The sequence below is a fragment of the Eptatretus burgeri genome, chromosome 10 (genome assembly GCF_056783735.1).
Source record: "Eptatretus burgeri isolate ZD-2024b chromosome 10, Ebu_testis_v1, whole genome shotgun sequence".
NCBI lineage: Eukaryota > Metazoa > Chordata > Myxini > Myxiniformes > Myxinidae > Eptatretus > Eptatretus burgeri.
Genome location: NC_140970.1, coordinates 21688876 through 21712195, shown reverse-complemented (window position 1 = coordinate 21712195; position 23320 = coordinate 21688876). Strand labels below are relative to the sequence as shown.

Here is a 23320-nt window from a genome sequence, read left to right as displayed (position 1 = left end):
AAGCATTATTTGGACAATATTACAATGCAGGAAGTCGTATATTGCGATCATAATGGCGAGAAAAAAACAATTAACAAAGGAAGACAGACAGACCATTATAACCCTTAAAAGTATAGGTCTTTCCTTTAGAAAAATTGCAAAGTAAGCCAAGGTGTCAGTGAGTAGTTTCCTATACCATCAAAAGGCACTTGGAAACTGGAGGAAACTCTGACAGGAAGAGGTCTGGCAGGCCCAAAGCCACAACACAATCAGAAGACAAGTTTCTGAGAGTCAACAGTTTGCGTGATCGGCGGCTCACAGGACAGCAGCTTCAAGCACAGCTTAACACTGGTCGAAGTCAGGAAGTCTCAGTTTCAACTGTGAAGAGAAGACTTCGAGCTGCAGGTTTGACAGGTCGAGTGGCAAAATAAGAAAAAGAGGCTTGCCTGGGTCATGAAGCACCGCCAGTGGACTACTGAAAACTGGAAGGTCTTATGGACCGATGAATCAAAATTTGAAATCTTCGGTTCATCACGCAGCGTTTTTGTATGCCGTCGAGTAGGTGAAAGGATGGTTCCTCAGTGTGTGACACCAACTGTAAAACATGGAGGAGGAAGCGTGATGATCTGGGGCTCTTTTGCTGGATCCAGAGTCGGCGACTTGCACAGAATGACTGGCACCCTGAACCAAAAGGGCTACCACAGCATTTTGCAGCACCATGCAATACCCTCTGGTCTACGCCTAGTTGATCAGGGGTTCTACCTTAGAAGAAAAGAACAAGACAGAAGGCTTCAAATCATGGAATGGCCAGCACAGTCTCCAGTCTTAAATCCCATCCAGCTGGTTTGGGATGAATTGGATAGAAGGGTGAAAGCAAAGCAACCTATAAGTGCAACACATTTGTGGAAACTTCTGCAACAGTGTTGAGAATAACTTTCCAAACAATATTTGATTTCCATTGGAGAAAGAATGCCATGAGTATGTTCGGCTGTTTCCTCTGCAAAAGGTGGCTAATTTGGTGAGTCAAAAATTTAGATTGAATTTTGTTCAACAAAACGATTCCATTATTTCTATTTTATCTGCAATTGTTTATTTGAAACATTAAACTGCTTAAATTACCATTAAAATTGAATTATAAGCAGTCGGTATGTTTTTGCTTCATGCACACAACTTCATGGTTTTTTTTTTTGCCCACACAGAGCTGTCAGTTGCCTATATACCACCCAAATAAAGGTATGCATCAGAAGAACGTGTTGCATGCTTGCAACAAGATCGCCCATAGGACGGGTAGGTACTCTGCTAGTTGTTACAAAGGTCGCTTTAACTCGGACTTTCACCAAATCCTAACTTTTTCTATTTAAAGGATTGCTTTTTATATGGCACTCAAACTGAAGCATTGCATACTGTTTCCTAGCATTGCAAAACTTACATCACCACCAGGGCTGCCCTCGGCATGGAGACGATACTGTGTGACCACAGTGCTTGTGCCTTTGAGGATTCCCACGTCATACCACTGTCCTGAGTCTTTCTTCGGGGGCGGTACTTTTGCGGGCATTTCCTGGGACTCTTGTTTCTGTGAGAGTTTGGGTGCAGAAAGTTCACAAGCACGTCAGTTTGTTAACACTTAGACTGAACTCTGTAATGTAATTGACTGCACACAAACCTACCACAGCTTTAGACGTGGACAATCCATTTGCAACTTGGGCCGTGGTGCTTGGAGGTTCTGTTTTGGGATGGTCAGCTGTCTCGATTTGTGTGCATTGAGATGGGAGAACAGAACAGGAAGGGGCAGATGCTGCAAAAAAGTAATAGATGTATAAATAATTAAGGATGAGGCTGGAGTCATTTTGAAAACCACTTGAATTATGAAGTAACCAGGAGTGCCAGTGATGGTTAAAAAATAAAATGCATAAATTAATAAATTTTACACATAAACCCACATACTCGGTAGACAAGGCTAAATTTTGTCCTTCCCCATCAGCATCCAAAACACAGAGGGTAATTCACCTTGGAAAAGGCCAAAATCACCTGCAACCCCCCCCCCATCAAAAAAAAACAGGGCAGAAAATAAATTAAAGTGAAAAAATTGTCACAAGCACACAGTGACAAGGAAAATAAATCAGTCCATACATGCATAAAACACCCGTGCCCCCAAATCTTACCTTTGAAAGATTAATATCTGAAAGATTAACATCATCCCACCAAATTACAGTAACAAAAATTAAACTTTGATTCTAACCTAAGTTTAACATGTCTAACTGTTATGAAACTATATTGGGCACCACCATCTCCAAACGAGCTTATCGTAACCATCGTGCATGCGAACGATAGCCAAGTCGTCTGGTACGGTGTTGGCTCATCCACAAAATAGCCAAATAAAGACCTTGTAATTTTAATCTGTGTTCCAATCAAATCTTTGGATTATAAGCTGGTTTCAGCAATTACCGCTGTGCCCCAAATAAATGCACCCAATTAATGTCCCCAAATTGATCGCACAATAAAAAAAAAAAAAAAAAAAAAAAACATTTCCAGTGTTGTCAAAAACAAGTTCAAATGGAAATGTATAAAAGATAAATACATGTAGCTTTCCAAATACTTTCAGACAGCATGATTTTATTGTTAACTACCCCCCCCCAAAAAAAACACTTCCAACAGAAAGTGGAAGCACCCCCACCTCACCCCGTCTGACGACTTCCTTGTCTCTCCTCCCCCCCTTCCCCCACCCCAAGCACACACGCAGGCACACATATGATCGAGATCATAACACAAAGATGAAAGGTCGTTTGACAGGGTTCACTCTCAACAATGTTGTTGTACAAAGGTGGACCTTGTCACAGCATGACAGAGCAGCCATAAGTAGAGTGCCAATAGATATCTGGCCAAATTACCTCAATTAGGCCTCAAATTGACCTGGACAAGATATGAAGAGTACATGCTGACAAGGATGTCAGAAATGTTATGGACACCTTTCAAAATATGGTTAATTCCTTTAACCCTTCCTTGGAGGCAGATCAACTATATCATAAAACATCTGGACAAATTCCATCTTCAGTGGTAGTTACAGACCTTACAAAGGCCAAAGAAAAAGAAGAGACATTCATCACCTTCTATCAGAAGCAACTTCATTCAGAAAAATGACATCAGTTATCACAATCTCATCAAGATGAAACGAAAGTCACTGAAGGACACAGCTAAATCCACAACAAGGTCCAGTGCCTACACAAAGTCTACACCCCCTTTCAAAATTTTCACCTTTTGTAGCATGATAGCCTGGAATTAAATTGCATTAAATCAGGCTTTTCCACCTTTATTCACACATTGTCTCCCACAACTTCCAAGTGAATATCTTTGTTGGATTATGTCCACCCTCCCGAGTTAATACTTGGTGGAAGCACCTTTGCCAGACATTACAGCTGCGATTCTGTTGGGATGGGTCTCTACCAACTTTGAACACCTTGATTGGGCAATAGTTGCCCATTCTTCTGCATAAAACTGTTCAAGCCCAGTCAAGTTGCATGGGGAGCGTTGATGGACAGCAATCTTCAAGTCATGCCACAGATTTTCCATTGGATTTAGGTTGGGGATCTGACCGGCCTGATCTATGCAGGGTCTTGGTGGTACCATACGCCTTCAACTTCTTAATAATTGGCTTGACTGTGCTCCAAGGGATATTCAAGGCCTTTGAAATATTTTTATACCCATCCTCTGATCTGTGCCTTTCCACAACTTTATCTCAGAGGTGTTTTGAAAGCTCTTTGGTTCTCATGGTTGAGTCTTTGCTGTGAAATGTACTAACTAGCAGAGAAAACCGACAAACAGCTAATTTTATTCTGAACCTAGAAGGGCACGCGGTAGAGCGCATAGCTCCGCCACGCAATGCCTGGTCCACGAGAACATATCTGGTCCAATACATTTTTGAAATATCATGCTACGTACATGTTTGGCCCTATCTCTCAATGGTGAAGAATCACTTAAAAGACAAAATAATTCTGATATCCAAATTCGGATTCAGATCTTCACCAAAATCAAATCGATTTCTCCTTGACATAATGATGCGCGCGCGCACGCGCACACACACGCACACACGCGTGCACACACGCACACACGCGTGCACACACACACACACACACACACACACACACACACACACACACACACACACACACACACACACACACACACACACCAAGTTTTATCCAAATCCGTCCACAACTTTTTGAGATGTCATGTAATATATTGGTTTAGCCCTATCTCTCAAAGGTGACGAAACACTTTAAAAATTATCAGATACAGATCCAGATGAGGATCTTCACCAAAATCGAATCAGTTTGTCGTGGTCACATACCCAACCTGGCCACCAGGTTTCATCCGAATCCGTACACAACTTTTTGAGATATCGTGCTATATATCGTTTTTGGGCCAATCTGTCAATGGTGAAGAATCACGAAAAAAATTCTAGTTGTCTGATCTGGATCCGGATCTCAACAAAAATCTAATCAGTTCGTCCTTCTCTCACACCAAACCTGTCCACAAAATTTCATTCGGATCCGTCCACAACTTTTTGAAATATCCTGTACACAGACAAACAGAGAGAAAGGGGTGACAACATAACCTCCTTCACCTTCGGTGGTGGTGGTATTTATTATACATACTTGTACCAAGTTTGATTTAAATCGCTGAACCAAAATTCAAAATATTAAATAATTCTAGCTGCCAGACTATGCATCCGATCAGTTTGTAATTTAAAACACATATTCCCCATGACTACGAGATGATAATTGCGAAGTTTCACGTCGATGGATGAAGCGGTTCAAGATAATTAAAAAAAAAAAGATTTTTGTCCAATCCAATATGGCTGCCAGACCATGTAACCTATTAATTATTCATGAACACTCTAGTATCCACAAGGCTTGAGGAACATGTGGGTAAAGTTTCCCATTGATATGTCAAGCCATTCTGGAGAGAAGGTTTTTAAAGGTTTATTCTTCAAGAAAAAATCATAGCTGCCAAAACATGTGACCGATGATATCATAGGTGGAGAAGTTTTTGTTCCTTATGGATAGGCAATAATACATGTAAAGTTTCGCCTCGATATGTTGTCATTTCAGAGAAGATTTTTGAAGGTTTTTATGTTTAAAAGACAAAATGGCTGCGAAACCACATGACCAATGACTTCATCAATCTCCCCCCCCTCCCCACCATATAATTTAGCCACAGATGACCTCAAAAACTTTCATGCTGATCGGATAAAGCGTTTGACATATGCAATTATGACGTCATAAAGATGTCACTGATGACATTCAAAGAAAAAAATAACAAAAATAAAAAGGTTCACATATCTCATAGGGAGAACTTGACATGTGCCAAGTTTCAATTTTTTTCCATGGAGCGGTTTCAGATACAGAGGTCCAAAGGTTTTCATTTTTTCCAACATGGCTGTCACACCATGTGACTTACGACACCATAATTATCATTAAAACATTTGACATGAGTAGTCGCACCTATGATGAAAATTTCATGCCAATCGGATAAGCAGTCAAAGAGAAAACAGAGAAAATCAGCACGGACGGAGGCACACACGTACGGACAACCGAAAAAAGAATTCCTCCGGCAACCATCAGCAAAGGCATAAAGAAGTGCACTTTGACAGTTCTCACACCAAGCATCGCTCGGATATGACTCACCAAGAGCGAGAATTGTCTCGCAATACATGTTCCGTACCAATGTGATATTTTAAATAACCCGATGTGCACACATGAAGTAAAAACATGAGTGTGATTGGGGTGACGGTTCGTAGCTGGATCGGGATTCTAACTCTGGCAAGACAGAGGTGAGCGTGCATAACTGTAGTCCATCCACTGACACCCTTTAATTATGCTGTTCATACAAAAGCAAAATAAATGAAGTTTGGGTTTTAGCCAGACTTTTCACACCAATAAACACATACCTTTATTTGGGTGGAGTATAATGGCACGTTCGGTGCCAAAAGTAATAAAAATAAGTAGCGGTGCATTCAAAGTACAACGCCCCCATACCAAGTGAATAGATAACAAATCCTCCAGCACGCGACATCACCGGGGCGCCGAAGGCGCCCGGCGATGCCGCCTTGCAGCACATGGAGTCGGAATTGGGAGGGAGCGATGTACAACAACCGGATGTACATACATTAAGCCATACATGTTTGGCTTATGTGCATATTGTGAGAAAAACCATGTTCTCACCAAATTTAGTGTCCCGCCCACAACGTCACGTGATCTTTTTCAGGCTCCCAGAGATTGGTGGGCGAGTCGGCACGTGGTGGGTGGACTGCGTGAGAGCCGGGGCGCCATTGTTGGCGACAGACGTGGCTCTAAGATTGCGAGTGGAAAAATATATCGAGCGCTCCAAATCGCACGTTTAAAAAGCGATTTTCAAGACTCTCGACAGCACAGTCGCGCTGGTCGTTGATAGCTCCGTCTAAAAGGATCGAGTTAAATCGGGACGAGTGTGATCATTATTCCCAGCTATCGTTGAGCGGAGCTGTGAGTTGTACAAGCTGTTTTTGGAACTCTATTGTTGCCAAGAGTTCTGGAAGGTTTTTTGTGCTGTGTAATCCATTCCGTTACCAGCCATTTTTGAGATCGAGCCAATAAAATATCGTGCCTACCCCTAGAGGCCGATTTGAAACACAGTGGTGTGTTTTGTTGTTCTCTTTGTCCACACGTGGACTGCTTGAAGCTCGGACATAACGTCAGTATTCCGTGCTGGAAGATATTAACAGCCGGGATCGCGACAAAATATAAATCCATAGTGGTTATACACCTGGGATCAATGAAATTGCATTGGGCCATGGACTAGCACCCAGGCCTAAGGTCTGATAATCTGTGCTGTTTCATGGAATGGCGGCACATGATTTTATTGGGGTCGAGTCAGGCCAACTGTCCAACCAATGGGTGTCAAGCAGTGGGGGCACAGTCAGCGCAGTTGAACACTGATCCATGTGCATAATGTGATATTTTCTGTCCAAAAAGGGCATAACTTTGTGAAAAATTGATGAAACACCCTGAAGCTTGAACTGGTTCTGTAACTTGTCATAAACTAGAGGGGGAGCACTCGGTAGAGTGCAAAATCTCCACCACCAATACTGCTAGGTCACTCAAGTGAACCTGATATCCTATTCATTCAATTTGACGTCAACAGTGCTCACAGAGTTATAGTTTGCAACTTTCCCTTTTACTTTTAACTTTTACATACTCAATTCATTCGTCATAACTAGATTCCTTGAGACAGAAATTGATTTTACGTGGGGATATCCACCTGAAGTTCTAAAATCAGCCGCAATTATAGTTTTGGCATTTTTTTGTTGGAAATCACTTGTAACATGTAGAAATGCAAAAAAAAATTCGAGATTTTCTTTAAAAAAAATTTGCAAAAATTTTTTTTTTGGGGGGGGGGGGGGGGTTGGAAATCACTTAAAACATGTAGAAATGCAAAAAAAAAAAAAAAATTCAAATATTTTTTCAAATTGGCCGCCATAGCAGCCATATTGGATTTTGGACCAAGTCCAAAATCTAATAGCATGATCTTTGGACCAGACCTAACCGCCCCACCAAGTTTCGTCAAAATCCGTCGAGGAGTTTTTCCGTAATACTGTTCACAAACAAACAAACAAACAAACAAACAAACAAGCAGACATAGACTGGTACTTACGAAATCGTCAACCTGACCTCTGACATTGTCTAATAAAAGCTGTCTCTAGAGAAGGTAGCGACGCAAACCAGAAGTTTCTACGATGATTCTGTACCAAACCATCAAAGATCGTAACGTCGACCGAAGCAAAAATCTCCATTTCTCCACGCAATTATTTTATCAAAGTCACAAAACCGTAATATTCGGCCGTCCACCAACAATCTTTACATAATCCGATGGCTTAGCGAGTCAGGCATGCGACGATAACCTTTATTGGGATAAAAATGACTTTTAAACACCATCTTTATCGAAAACACCGTCAGCGCGCACACGCAAAACCTTTACGTGGGTCAACGACGCATCTGCTCGAGCACACTGCATCATGGGACGACCCGTGACGCGTCGAGTGAAATATTTTTTATACATTCTTAAAACGTCTCCAAAACATCCGATTTTTACCAGAATTTCGACAACCGAGTTTTAAGCGTCCTAAGCGATCGCAAAAACCGAAGACAATATTAAAATCGAGGTTAAAACAAACTCGTAACGTCGAGCGAAGCAAAAATACTCCAATTCTCCACATTAATTTACGGAATTATGTTTGACCTCACTGTGACCTTGACCTTTGACCGATTTTGACCAAAATCTAATCAGCGCTAGCCATCACCCTCCTGAATCACGTGGTGTAATTTGACATTGGTAGCTTCTTCCGTTCTCGAGCTATCGTGCCTACAAACAAACAAACAAACAAACACACAAACAAACAAACACAAACAAACACACAAAAAAACAAACAGAAACGGAACTGATCAATATACTTACGAAATCTTTAGATTTCGTAAGTAACAAACAAACAGAAAGGGGTGAAAACAGTAACCTCCATCCATCTTCGATGGCGGAGGTTAATAAAGCCGTGTCCTAAGTTTCAGTTTAAAACGTAAAAGCGTATGGGGAAAAAAAAGTCAGAAAGATCACAGGTGGGTTGGATGGACGGACAGACGGAGAGCAAACCTATAATCCCCTCTGGTGAAAGAGGACCAATTATCTTTGCTGGAAATCATGCAGTTTGAAGTTCGACTTTGATGTAAAATGGAAGATTGCTGGCATTGCAATATGATGATCCACAAAATAATGCATATTGAAAACGAATATAGAGAATTGACAGCATTTGTTGGATTGCAATATCAAACAATTATGAAGTGGGGAAGTGGGGAAGAGGGGGTGGGCGAAGAAATGCAGGACTACAATAACGAGTAGAAGTCTTTCCATGTGAAAATTTGCACGAGACATCTTGGCACTGACTGAGAAAAATCTTGATGCATACAAAAACAATGAATGTTACAACTAAAAAGCAAAATAATTTGAAGTGCATCAATCTTCACCCTTGATGCTCGAGTCCGGAGTACCCTCACTGATTTCTGCAGCTGGAAGATGGTCATTGGCTTCAGTCGACACCGCGGTTGGCTTTTCTTCTGCTTCTTTCTTTGCTGGCCTCTCAAGCTGCTGCGATGGTTGTAGAACACTTTCTGCACTCAGATCTTCCTTCCCCATTGTAGCTTCAGTGGGTTCTACTTTCACCAGGTCAAGGTGATGTTGGAAAGGGTGTTAAAAGCAAACAAAATGAAGACCAATATATGTATAACCTACTGGGCAACGAATACAATGGTGATTGCGTTGTATAGAGGAAAGGAATCAAAGAAAGTCTGAAAAGAAGCAACAAACAACCTTATGAATGCACAGGACTGACTCTTACCAGCTGCAGAAACAGTGCCAGCCGTTGCGTCTTTCTGTGCCTCCTTTTTGATGATAACCTCGCAGGGTGACTTGGATTGTTTCACATTGCATTGTTCGAGAGATGGCTTTGAATCTTGGGCAGATGCCTTACTGGGAGATGGTTTATTATTCTTGTCTCTGTTGCTGCCGTTTGGATCTTCGACTGGTGGTGCCTTCGGCTGTTCATTTGGACTTGGGTCCTACTCATGGATGTAAAGAAATAAAAAAGGGTGGAGGAGAAATGATTATAAAACGGAAGAAAGTGACAGGTTCTTAAAACATGAATGATTTGATCACCATCGCAGAATGGTCAATGATAAATGGGACTTTAAGATTACAAGTAAATTACTCTTGTATCAGCAAGTACTTCATCAATGACAAAAACTTAAAAACCTCACAAACTCAAGAACTCATTTTTATCCTTTTCCAACCAATGCTTCCCACATTTTTTTTTTAAACATTGATCCAACGTTCATGGCACACTTAAATCACATCAAGGACAGACGTGAATGTCGGTATATACCAGCCAGCATCATGAGCCATCGATCCAGATGGGAACCATACAATACATACGTATATCAATCCCCACGCCCCCTCCCAAAACCCCACCCCACACCTCCTCCACCCAACCCCACCCCTCACCTCCAGTCCACCCCACCACACGCCTCTTCTCCCCACACCTCCTCCCCCTACCCGACGCCTCCTCCCCAACCCGCGCCTCCTCCACCCCGTCCGCGCCTCCTCGCCCCACCCCACCCCGCGCCTCCTCGCCCCACACCTCCTCCACCCCGTCCCGCACCTCCTCGCCCCACCCCACCCCACGCCTCCTCGCCCCACCCCCCCACGCGCCTCCTCCCCCCCACCTCCTCGCCCAATAGTTTTGGCGTTATTGGTGTTACACACAGACAGAAAATGACATTTATTTATCTATTAGATAATGCAAAGAGCTGATGGCAAGGCGTGCGGCACGGGGCAGATGGCAGACGGCAGGGCGAGCGGCACAGGGCAGACGGCAGGGCAAGCGGCACGGGGCAGACGGCAGACGGCAGGGCGAGCGGCACGGGGCAGACGGCAGGGCGAGCGGCACGGGGCAGACGGCAGGGCGAGCGGCACGGGCAGACGGAAGGGCGAGCGGCACGGGCAGACGGCAGGGCGAGCGGCACGGGGCAGACGGCAGGGCGAGCGGCACGGGGCAGACGGCAGGGCGAGTGGCACAGGGCAGACAGCAGACGGCAGGGTGAGCGGCACGGGGCAGACGGCAGACGGCAGGGCGAGCGGCATGGGGCAGATGGCAGGACGAGCGGCACGGGGCAGACGGCAGATGGCAGGGCGAGCGGCACGGGGCAGACGGCAGATGGCAGGGCGAGCGGCACAGGGTAGACGGCAGGGATTCACAAGAGCCAGCTCCAAGCCAAGCCACCATTCGTCAGAGACAAAGGTAAAGCAAGAAACAGACAGCACTCCAGCTCAGTATATTTATAACCTGGCCACCTGCTGGCCCCATATTCCCCTAAGAAGAAGCATAGATTAGGCCATACCCAACCAGCTAATGAGCGCCGACAACGCACCAGGCCACCAATGCCCTTCTTCTCCAGCATCGAAGAAATGCAAAATTGCCTGTTGTGGCCCATGCTGTTCTTTGTGATTCAATGTCATCTACACTTACCTGGCATTACGTGGGGGAACACGAAAACATAACGCCTTAACCGCAATCCACAATTTTGGACAGTGTTGTCATCCCGGAAACACAGCAATGAACTTACCCTTACCACATACACTTAGTACATGTTCAAATAACTATGTGCTTTCCATGAAGTTAAGGCCTCTGAAAACAAATGCAACCCCACACCCCATGGACACAACAATACCAATGGACAAATATAATGTGTTTAACTATGCAAAACAAAAATTTATTGGGCAATAAATACACTGTACATTTATTATTGCATGCAAATAGTTACTTCTTACTACTACTCCCATGACTACCACCACAACAAGAAGCAATCAGAGATTGTAGACCCTCACCATGACTTGTTTTGTGTGATGTATTTTGTGTGGCGTTTGTGTACTGTTGTGTTACGTAATTAATAAGAGACAGAATTAGAACTGCCACTTTATAATTGCTGGCAGTGATGACCGGTTCGGGCCATTTCAAAGAAGATTCTTTTTTTTTTTTTAAATAAAAACAATATGGCTGCCAAATCACGTGACCGATGACGTCATCACATAAAACGTTTTGTGGATCATTTTATCCCGAGATGAGCCTCAAAAATTTTCACACTGATCGGATGTAGCATTCTACATGTGCAATGACGTCATAACAAAGGCACCTATGACGTCATAAAAATCACACTCGTTCCCCAATGTGGAGTACTTGCTATGTGCCAAGTTTAAATTTTACCTTTGTGTGGTTTCAGAGATACAGAGGTTCAAAGTTTTTCCAACAAGGCTGCCACACCACGTGACCTATAACGTCATAATTATCATTAAAACATTATACATTAGTCATCGCACCAATGGTGAAAGCTTCGTCTCAATCCGACAAGCGGTTGTGGAGAAAAATAAGAAAGTTCTGTGCGGACAAACAAACAAACGGACCCAAATGCAATACCCTCTCCTTTGGCGAGGGTAGTTACAACTACAACACTACTTCTTTAAGAGCCCCAATTATTCTCACTTTGTTGTGGGGTCGGCTAGAAAGTTTCTGGCCCAAGTCTTTCAAGAATCGGCTGGACAGGCCTGATATTTGACTGAGGGCGATAAGCATTTGCAATTTGTTCAGTGTGCCGGCGAACAATCATCTACACTTCATGAACGACACTGTGGGATCTTTATTGCCCATCACCTTAATGCTAACAGACGGCACACCCAGATGAACATCTCGCTGAAGAACAGCACATTTTGTGATGCAACAATCCAACAGTTTTTCTTCGGATCAGGAATCAAACCCAGGCGAGACAGGTGAAAAGTAATTGCGCTACCACTGCACCATCCTGTCAGATATGTACAGTTAATGCAAGCATAAAATAACAACATAGCATGTGGACCAACCAGAAGTAATCATAATCACCGAGACAAGCTCGTCACTCCAATCTCCACTTGTCCATCTACCCCTCACTGAAGGAGGGCAACGTCATAAAAATATTGCTTTTGAGCTGTTGTTTGCAGCAAGACATGTTTGCATTGTGGTTTCATACCTCAGTGCGTTCCACATCATCTTTTTCTGGTATAGCCTTCAATTCACTTTTCACATCTGGCAGGGCTGTTCCTATATCCATTGGATCTTGGAGAGAGTCCGTGTGACTTCCAGAATCCCCACTCTGAGGCTCAGAGTCTTTCGGATCCTGACGCACACCGGTCTCCGTCGCAACTCCCTCAGTCTGAGGAACCACCTGTATAGAGGCAGGTGTAGGATTTTCGACAGAGGCTGTGTAAGGTTCTTGATAGATTGATGACGAGACGGTGGAATGAGAAAAAGAATGGCAAGAAGATATTGAATTTGGAGAACGGCAAAGCAAAACACATTTGTGACCCTCCAGTACAAAACCAGTCGGAAGTCGTAAAAATTCAATATTGAGTTATTTGGTTTATTTTTAAAGCCTATAAAATAAGCTTCACAACGGTGTATCATACATGGTGGTCCGTCACAAACTGACCGAGATATCTTACAATGAAGTTTTACAACACACGTTATTGGGAAAATCGAAATAACCGGATATTAGCTTCTGGAGTTTGGGAAACAAAGTCCTTAGAAGCGTATATTTGAAAGCCCATAAAATAACCTTCACAACGGTGCATCATACATGGTGGTCCGTCACAAACTGACCGAGATATCTTACGCTGAAGTTTTACAACAAACGTTATTGGGAAAATCGAAATAACCGGATATTAGCTTCTGGGGTTCGAGAAACAAAGTCCTGAGCAACGTATACTAGCAATAGTTTCTCAAACGTCATCGTAAGGTATCTCGGTCAGTTTGTGACGGACCACCATGTATGATACACCGTTGTGAAGCTTATTTTATAGGCTTTCAAATAAACCCAATAACTCAATATTGAATTTTTGCGACTTCCGACTGATTTTGTACTGGAGGGTCACATTTATTCATTCTGAAACCTCTACATACATGGGTGGAGGGTCCTGGTGCAACCATAGATAGTGTAACACTTGTGACAACACCAGTTTGGGACGATGAGGCCATGGTGGGTGTGTTGGTTGTGCTGGCTGTTGCAGTCTCCCCATGGACACTCTCAGGCAGAACTGCACTGTCCAATGCTGAAGGCAGCACTGAGGAAGAAATATTTAGATGCAAGTTGAGGAAAGAACAACCAAAAGAGATTAAAAAAAAATGTGGTGTTATATCAGCTGAAGTACTGCAGCTAATTAAAGAAATCCATTTCTTGACATTTATATATTTAAGTTAAGTACAAAAGGGGAAATCTCATAGTTATCAAGAATGAGGTCCTGTAAAGAGGGGGAAGGCAATGAGAGTCAACTACAATGAGTAGGCAAACATCACATGAAAAGCAAGGCAAATTATGGGTGGTAAGTAAGGCAGATTATCTCCACCCTGAAGTTAGTTAATGAGCCAGATGGGTTTTGCAGACAATCCTCCAATGACATGGTAGTTCTCCTGAAACCAACTTGGTTTCTCAAAACCGAGAATCCAAATCCCTGTTACTGCTGCCTCCAACTGTACTTCATCCCATAACCTCCAGGATACCAATCCAATGTCTTCACCAATAAGCCAACAGTAAATCCTCAAGTAAAACCACTCCAATATTATCTCTCTCCCCACCAAGTTAAAGTGCAACATTATAAATGCTACCCTCAAAAGGTAAGCTTTCCGATACATAAAGGTGTTTGCAAACTTTACATACAGACATTGAAGTTGTTCCAGGAAGTTGCTTTGACAATACAAATAGACTTGTGCCCCAGTTCTCACCCTGTCCATGGGTCAAGGGAGGGGCAGGTCCAGTGGTGTCCACAGATTCTGGACCACCTCCAGCCAGTGCTGCTAAACCAGGAACATTTTCTGTTCTGGCAGATTCATCTGATGATGTATTGAGACCCACTGGTGGAGACAAATGCATGGAAAAAAAAATTAGGCAGATAATTAAATTGGAGTTGAATCTAATATTGTTCGGCACAACTAAAACCTCAGTGCCAAGTGCTTGGGCAATTAAACGAGGTGTAATTTGTCTTCCCATTGGTTTCCTAAGAAGCAAATTATTAACCCAGCAATCTAAAGGCCAACACCAGAGGGGATAGTTTTCAAAGCACATTCAAATCAAATTCAGCTATGAATTTGTAAAGAACAGGAAATGCAACAAAGCTAAAAATTAGCAAATGCTTAAAGTGACATGTTATGTCTTTACGAGGATGGGTTGGGCCGCAGGCACGAGTCTTGGCGGGAATATCAGGCAATAGCTAATGAAGGCCACAAATATGTCAAAGTGTAATGTTGAACAATTTATTTTTGCCAATAACTTGCTTGAGTTGTTGTTGGCATGCTCTTTTGCATTTGTTATAATATGGCTAAGCGCATGTAAGTGGTTACCACCCCTATATTGGGGCATACCCTGAATTGAGTGGCATTTTTGAAAGTCACAAAGACTACTACTGGTCATGAAATTTGGTTCATTGCACAGACAGTGTTCCATAGGACCTTAAAATACATAGATTCATGGGTCTTAATGTATATTACTGAATCTACAGGATTTTTATTGAATATACATGCCCAGTATTGGCCTTTTTTCTTGTTTCACCTTAAAATATGACATATATTAGACCATGCAAAAATACAACATATAAAACATTCTATATGAAATTTCTCATCTAATCAAAAGGTTGTCACCCACCGTCTGAGAAAATCAGCATTTGTGTCGGTCAGTGGTGGATTCGCATGATATATGCACATTCTGGCATATTTTTTATTTTTTCTTGTTTTATTGCCCTTTTAGAGCCTGCGACTATGAAATTCCCTCACAAAATGACAAGTTTATCAATAACTCGTATTTACGTGTCTTAAATTATTCAACTTATTACCAATAATTAATCAATGTAAAAAAAAAATTGAGATGATCCAGGTGGATACTTAATTACAGCGGCTTGACCGAACTTTCCAACCCAAATGTCCGACTGCACGTCACGTTTTTAAAAAAAAAATGCTTTTATTCTTCTGTGCATCAGATTATTTTCACTAAAATTTATTTACAAATGGGGCACAGTGATATTAGTACAGTCAAAATGTCAGATGACCTCCCACAAATTGCAACAAAAGCAAACTCAACAGAATTTGACTCCTGGATATGTCCTCAGTGACAGAAAAAAAGTCCGAAGGGATCCTCCGGGGGGGGGGGGGGGGGAGTCCTGAAATCATGGAAATACAATATGGCCGCCACCCGGCTTCGGGGAAAATGAGAAAATTGTAAAGATTGATATTTTAATATGTAAATATATGTTTTTCTGCTTTCTAATTGTTTCTAGTTATGGTCAGTATATTGATATACAAGAATAATTATAAAAAATACCCCCGAGCGGGAGTGCCAGTCATCTCTGCCAGAGGTCGAAAGCAACTCTGTGCCAGACTGGAATAGGGGCACAGTTCATAAAGTACGTACGCTCTACTTCCTGGTTTCAAAACCACCCACCCCCTTCTGTATGCAGGCTTGTGACCACCCACCCACCCACCCCCCTCATACATCGCTAATCGCTTGCAAAGCCAGCAGTTCCTTATGAACCGATGTTTGTAAGCCATGACAATGCAGTCCCTAGCGGTGTAATTTACCATTTTCTTTTAATATCACAGCACGTCATTTATTAAAAGAAAAGTACAAATTGACATTCAAGACAATGCTAATGTCATAAATGAAAGTAAGTGTGCATATAAACTTGTGTTTCATTGTTTTAGTTAAATCTGACAAAAGCTTCAAATGTAATATTTGTCCTGGAGAGTTCCGGTTCTTAATTTTTTAATACTTTTATTTTTGTATGTACGTACTTTATGAACGGTTCATACGGGGAATCAGAACGAAGTTTGAAAGGCTATAAAATTGGAACGAGAGCAAATTTCAAAAAAATGGCTCGTGTTGTTCGAGATAATAGTCCATAGTATCTGAATCACTAATAACATTTGATCTCTCTTGATAAATGAGGGAGGAGATACGATTTGAAATCGACGATTTTCACAACTTTGACAGCCTCGTGACGTTGACCTCGACCTTGGATGACCTTGAAAGTTATATCGTTGTGCATGTCTCATCGACCTCTATCCATTCCACTATTGGTTATTTGTCTCCACTCGGTTTGATTGTGGAGGACGTACAGACGGACGGACAGACTTCGAAACCGGGGTTATTAGGTCATCTCAACTGAGATGATAGAGATGACCTAAAAAGTGAAATGTATTGAGGGTAAAATAAAAAATTATAGCTTTTTTGTCAAAAAATGTCAATTTTTTGTCCCGAAAAAAATATATATTTACCTGATTCTGATTTTGGATCTTGGACCAAAAAAAAAAAGAAATGTTGAAGACACAAGATGAAATCAAGTCTATGGAGGGTATGAGCCAAGGGGGTTGGTCGGTACCATACAGATGGAGTAAGGCTCATTGTGATTTTTAGCAAGATATATGTCCCTAGATATGAAAAAAAGTGATAACAGTGTACAACTCTCGGCCATCTCTGTGTTATCACCCGAAATATTATTATACGCCCGCTTCGCTAAAAAATGTGATATTTGCTAAAATTGGAATAGATTTTTTTTAAGGACCACAGAGTGCCAATAATTTGCATACTGGATGCCAACTAATATAGTAATAGAAATATAGAACATTTATGGGGGTTGTTTGTCAAACTTTTGATATAATGACAAAAAATATGTTAAATTCAGTGAAAAAGTGGCCGAAATCACTTCGATTTCAGAATTCACATTGTATGTTTTTGTCAATATTTCAAAAATGAAAACTCCCAGAGCAACATTTGACCCCTCAAAATCTTCACAAGGAACCACTGCATTGGAATATAACATTACTTTGTAATATGGTGGTTGTTTGGGGTACATATTTTGGCAAAGTTCAACCATACCCCCAAATTTTGATATTTTGGAACAAAACATAGATTTTGAACATTTTAGGTTTATTCGTCAACTTTTGGTATCTCAGTGTAATTTTTGGTTTAACTATTTAATATTACAAAAAACTAGATGAATATGTAACATCCCAGATGCAATATTTCACAAATTGAAACATCAACATGTATTAAAAATGCCTAAAAGTAGTGGATAGCCTTAAACATTACTGTATTTCCATCTGTATTACCCAACTAAATTGTTATTTCCTTTTGTCATTCCAGGGAATGTGGTAATGGTGGTGGTGGTGGTGTTAGTGCTTGTCCAGTATGTGTAGTTGCGAGTACAATCGCAATGGAAGAACAAACCAGAGATGAGGCCGAAGAGCCAACTGGAAGACACTGTATAATTCACAAGGAATCACTGAGAATTGATCCAAATGAACAACTTACCAGTCTACAAAGTTTTGAATCATGGAAAACCCTAATAAATACTGCTCAAGTAAGAGATCACTCCCCTATACTTGACATTGCTAAATCTGTGACAGACAAGGAGATTCCAGTGATCTTCTACCATCGTAAATGCAGGAGCATTTTCACGATGAAGAGAGATCTGGAAGCCCTTAAACGTAAAACAGATCCAAGCTCAACTGAGGAAGCTGTTGCTGGGTGTTCCAATGCTAAGCGACCGGCAAGACGATCCTCATCAGAATCACGCATCTATGACTACACATGCATTTTCTGCGAAAATGTCAAGAGATACAAGGGAACGTCAACTCGGGAAAAACTAGTCCAATCTGTGGAGTTGAGATCGGACCAGAAGCTTCGAGCTTGTGCAGTCCGCAAGTGTGACACCAAGCTTTTAGCCAGAACGAGTAGGGACATAGTTGCTGCTGAAGCACATTATCATGCTTCCTGCTACAGGGACTACATAAGACCAGCACTTGGTCTCGATGCAGAGCCTGCTCCTTCTCAGGAAATGATATTTATCTCGAAAAGCAAGACGAATCATATGCAGAACTGTTTCATTATATACGAACTGATATCGTTCCCAACAAGCAAATTGTCAGTTACAATGCTTACAGAGAAGCTGCGAACGATGATGTCTGCCAGAGGCATACATAGTCGAACAGAATCCACCAAGAAACATCTCTGTCGGAAATTGGAACAGGAGTTGGGAGACTGTATTCATATTTTCGCTGACACAAAAGGAAAATATGTTGTACCTGATTGCATAACAATGCAATATATCGTCAGTGAGTATTGCGACATGGAAAGGGAGCTGAAAACTTGGAAAGATAAATCAACAAATATCTCGAAGATCATTGATCAGTCATCGACATTTTTGAGAGCAACAATAAAGGACGAGAAAAAACCAACAACCTGACCCTATCACCCGTCCGACGTGGAGAAAGAATCATTCACTGCACCAGAATATCTTCGACGGTTTCTGATCGATCTATTAACTGGTGATCCAAAACACAAACACCCTTCATGGAGAGTAACAATGCTCACGGAATCCTTCAGGAAAGATGTGGTATATGCAGTGACATGTGGTATGCAGAAGCCACCAAAACATATACTGCTTCCATACATGGTTAAAACACTAACTGGGAATACGGAGTTGATAAGGACGTTGAACAGATTAGGCCATGGGATATCTTACTCTCAGCTGGAAGAAAATGACACAGCCTTGTGCTTACAGAAGCTCGCAGCTAATCAAAATCAGCAGACACTCATACCAACAAGTATTCAACCATATATGTTTACCAACTTGGCATGGGACAACATCGATCCGGTATGGAAATTCGTTTTGTTGTCCGCATAATGATTTGGCATAGGTGTTTATGCCGGATGCCCTTCCTGACGCAACCCTGGTCGCCTCTTCCGACACACAGGGATATGGTACACCTATTCCAGAGATGCCAACTTTTGGAAATCAGAATTAGGGAGGATTTTCAACCGACACCAAATAATGTGCGCGAAGCGCACATCTCGAGCGCGGAGCGCTCGACCCTTGCGGCGGGGTCCAGGGCCCGCCTTAGGGCCCTGGAAGCTCTGGGGTTCTAGACGCTCTCTAGTGCCCTCTGAGCCCTATTTTGGAGCATTTAACATGTTAAGAATTCCCACTTTTTGAACAAAAAAAGGGGAAAATTGTGCACTTTTTAATGTTACATGTATGTTAATATTAGTAAGTTAGGGGACAATCAAAGATTAACAAAAAGCACAAAAGAAGCAATATTTTTCTTACCTTACTGGCTGGTACTACTGCTGCTTGCTTTTTCCATGGCAGCTTTGCTGAGTGACAGCTGTGTGGCTCTTTTAGCCCTTCTGATTATGTCTTTGCTGTATTCTCTCTGGTAGCAAGGGGTGCTATGAGCTAGTTTTTCAATTAAGAGAGCTTCCAGGGTTTTGACACTCAAATTGGGACGAAATTCAGTATGATTCTTCCGTACAAGACTGAGTGCCCGCTCACATGATGCGTTCGAATGAGGAATGACCAAGATTCCCTTCATCACTTTGCTCAAATTAGGATACTTCTTGGCACCAGTGCAGGGATCTGTGAGCTGTGAAATCCGATGCCACTGCTCATCCACTCTCACTGTCTCAGTAGCAATTGTAGCTATGGAGGCGTCTGCCTGGTAGTGAGCGAATTCACTCTCAAGACTGTCTATGTCACTATCACCGCCACTGAACAGACAGGGGAATTTCTTGATGAAAAACTCCACACAGTCAAACCCCACTTCTTGGTGTAGCTTAACATCCAGCACCTGAGCATGCTTGGCTAATTCATCATCTAGCGGCCAGGTTTTGAAGATGTAATTGCAGGCTTTCACATAATATGAGCAAACTGCACTGAAGAAACCTTGGATGTCTGACTCACTCAGAGTGAAGGTGGATTTCTTGAGACTCCTTTGTTCCCTTATATACAGTTTGGCATCGTTCCCAATCATGAGGTCCTCATCATTCTTCTGATGATTTCTGTCAGAGAAGGGTAAATTTACCAGAGGAACCGATGACACCGATGGTTTCAAAAACCGTACGAAGATATCTTTCAGAAGACCATTCAATTCTCCGTGCAGGAGATGAATACAGGGTTCGTCTCTTTGGAGCAGAAGATTCCCCTTCTCAAAAAGCTTGTTAGCATATCGAAGGAAGAAACAATGGAGTTTTGTTTGTGGAGACAAGAACATCCTGTTGACACGTTTTTCTCTAGATTCCTGCACAGTGTTTGAGGAAGATGCGCTTTTAGTTGTAGAACTCGTAGTACACTTAGCCGCAGGGCGATCACACTTGCGTTTACTGCCAGCAGAAGAGGTCAGACTCGTAGTACCAGATCCAACTTTACATTTGAGGAGAGAGCTTGAGGTAGGTGCAGCCAAGGAAGAAGACCTCTGATTCGAAGGTTTTGCTGAGCTTCTATCAAGTGATTTGGCAAAAGCAGAACTTAACTTGGGTCCTTCTTTGCCTGTAGATGGGACTATCACAGTCTTTCTCGACTCTGAAGGGATCTGCTTTGTAGATGAACGTGATGAAGGGCCGGTGATGCTACCTGCTCTCAGCATTGGTTTTGGTGCTGTCCCTGCTGTCTTCTTCGCAGCAGATACTGCAGTGGTAGTGGTGAATGCTGCTCCACTAGTGCTTGATCCTGCAGTGCCAGTACTGGCAGTAGATACAGTGCCGTCCTTCTTGCTCGTTGTTAGAGTCTTGGCTACAGTTGGTTGCATTTTTCTTCGTACTTCTTCTTTGAAGAAGAGGCGAAGTGGCTCCCACTGTTCAATCAGCCTGTCTAGGCACTGACCAAGGGACAGCCACCTTGTTGCGACATGCTTCAGAATCTTGTGTGTCGGGGCATCACAGAGTTCTTGCAGTGCTTTCACTCCTTTGACGCGTTTACTACTTTTGTCCAAGTAGTAGTAAATATCGATGAGAAAGTCATCTAATTCAATGGGTAAGGCCTGAGCCGCCTTCTTGGCCGTATTGTGCATCATATGGCAAGGGCATCCCATGATGTAGCACTCTGGATTTTGTTTGTGGATATAAGCAGCGACTCCTTTGTGCTTGCCCACCATGACAGAGGCATTATCAGCACAAAAGGAAACACAATTTCCCCACGGAATTTTCCTGTCACTGAACTCATGATCAAGCAGTTTGAAAATGTTTTCTCCAGTGGAATCTTGTTTGCACGCAGGCAAACTTAGCAAACCTTGCTTCACAATCCCAGCACTGTTGTCATAGTACGAAATCAGGACAGGATATAGCTGGGCCTCACCACTGTCATTGCTACCGTCTGTAGCTAGGCTAAATGGAGCTCGTCTAGCAATATCGGCAATAGATGAAGCAGTAACATTTGACAACTCACCAATTATTGCTGAAGTTTTTGTTCTTGCACATCCATACTTTGAAGCAACTTTTGAATCTGGAAACATCTTTTGAAATAGAGGTCCAGCATGATCTGAGACTGATATGGGCAAGTTATGTTCCACAATAAATCCACTAAAGAGAAGTTCCGCTCGGGTAACATCCTCTTCCTCGCTTGTCCCTTGTTTGGTGAAATAATTCAGAAGTGTACCAGTACTCGTGCTCGAAGATCTCTCCTTTGCAATGTCTGTGTGCCGTTTGCTTCCAACGTGCTTCCGAATATCATCGCGACCTCCGTGCTCAACTGAAATATCAACGCTGCATACTGTACAATACGCATGATGAATTCCTCTTTCAGACTTTCGAATACACGGGTATTGGAGACTGTATTCGGTCTTGTACTTCTGAGACCATTTCTTGGTCTTCGTAAGCTTCTTTTCTGCCATTTCGTAATCAACATCGAGGGCTTGAAGCATCGGTAACTTCGAAGTCAATACAATATCTGATATTGTATGTGCAATACAATATCGAAGTCAATACAATTTCCCTGACAATATCTGCTGCTCTTCCTTCGCTCCAATTGGTTCTTCTGACCACGTCCTTGTTAAAGTGGACATCTCTCTGGCTGTTATCAGAGAACCACCTCACCGCCGTCGAGTCTGGCATTTCACTCAAGCCGACTGGCAGGGTCTCCGAGCAGCCATCAAACTTACAGACTGGTCTCCTATCACTACTTTCTCAAACATCAACTCATCCTGGGAATTCTTTCAAAGAAACTTGCTCTCCCTCATGCACAGATTTATCCCCTCTCGTGTTCAGTTGTCTTACCCTTCCTCCCGCCCTTGGTTTACTGAAGCTTGTGGCGAGGCAGTTGTCCTGAAACAACTTGCCTTTGCCTCATGGAAAGCAAACCCAACTGAGGGCAATCTCAGTTCTTTCCACAAAGCTCGGAACAAGTGTGTAGCTACCCTCAGGAGAGCCAGAAAACAACATCTTTCTCATCTCAAGTCTGAACTCTCAAACCTCTCTCCCTCCTCAAAATCCTGGTGGCGTTTAATCAAATCTGTTTCTGGTGTATGTTCCCCCTCCATCCCCTCCCTTACCTCAAATGGCCGCACTGCTGATTCCACACGTGATAAAGCTGAATGTCTAAACTCGGTGTTTGCAGCTAAATCTTGTGTCCCAAACCCATCACTATCTCTACCCACTTTACCCAGTCGCACCCAACTGTCCCTGGACTCTGTATCCTTTTCTCCTGACAAGGTGGAGAGCTTGCTTTCAAACCTCGAGTCAGATTCTGCAACCGGTCCAGACGGCATCAGCCCACGTGTCCTCAAAGCCTGCTCTTCTGCTCTTGCTCACCCTCTCTCTGTTCTATTCACCCTCTCATTTTCCCAAGGTCATCTGCCATCTGCTTGGAAATCTGCTAACATCACTGCCCTGCATAAAAAGGTGCAAAAACAGATCCC

At 42.6% G+C, this 23320-nt stretch overlaps 1 protein-coding gene across 10 annotated transcripts in view; it reads right to left on the bottom strand.

Annotated features, from left to right (window-relative positions):
- The window catches only part of LOC147018063 (host cell factor 1-like), a 139192-nt gene that overhangs the window by 37366 nt on the left and 78506 nt on the right, over positions 1-23320 (bottom strand). For 5 of the 10 annotated variants that reach the window (XM_085897361.1, XM_085897360.1, XM_085897358.1 and 2 more), the window contains 7 exons: positions 14366-14494; positions 13547-13707; positions 12618-12812; positions 9401-9620; positions 9030-9218; positions 1647-1774; positions 1409-1552 (listed from right to left, as the gene is read on the bottom strand). In XM_085897361.1, coding sequence (XP_085753487.1) covers positions 1409-1552; positions 1647-1774; positions 9030-9218; positions 9401-9620; positions 12618-12812; positions 13547-13707; positions 14366-14494 — 1166 coding nt within the window. Of the gene's footprint in view, positions 1-356; positions 575-1408; positions 1553-1646; positions 1775-9029; positions 9219-9400; positions 9621-12617; positions 12813-13546; positions 13708-14365; positions 14495-23320 lie in introns of those variants that run through there. The other 5 variants (XM_085897367.1, XM_085897362.1, XM_085897365.1 and 2 more) reach the window with 4 other exon arrangements.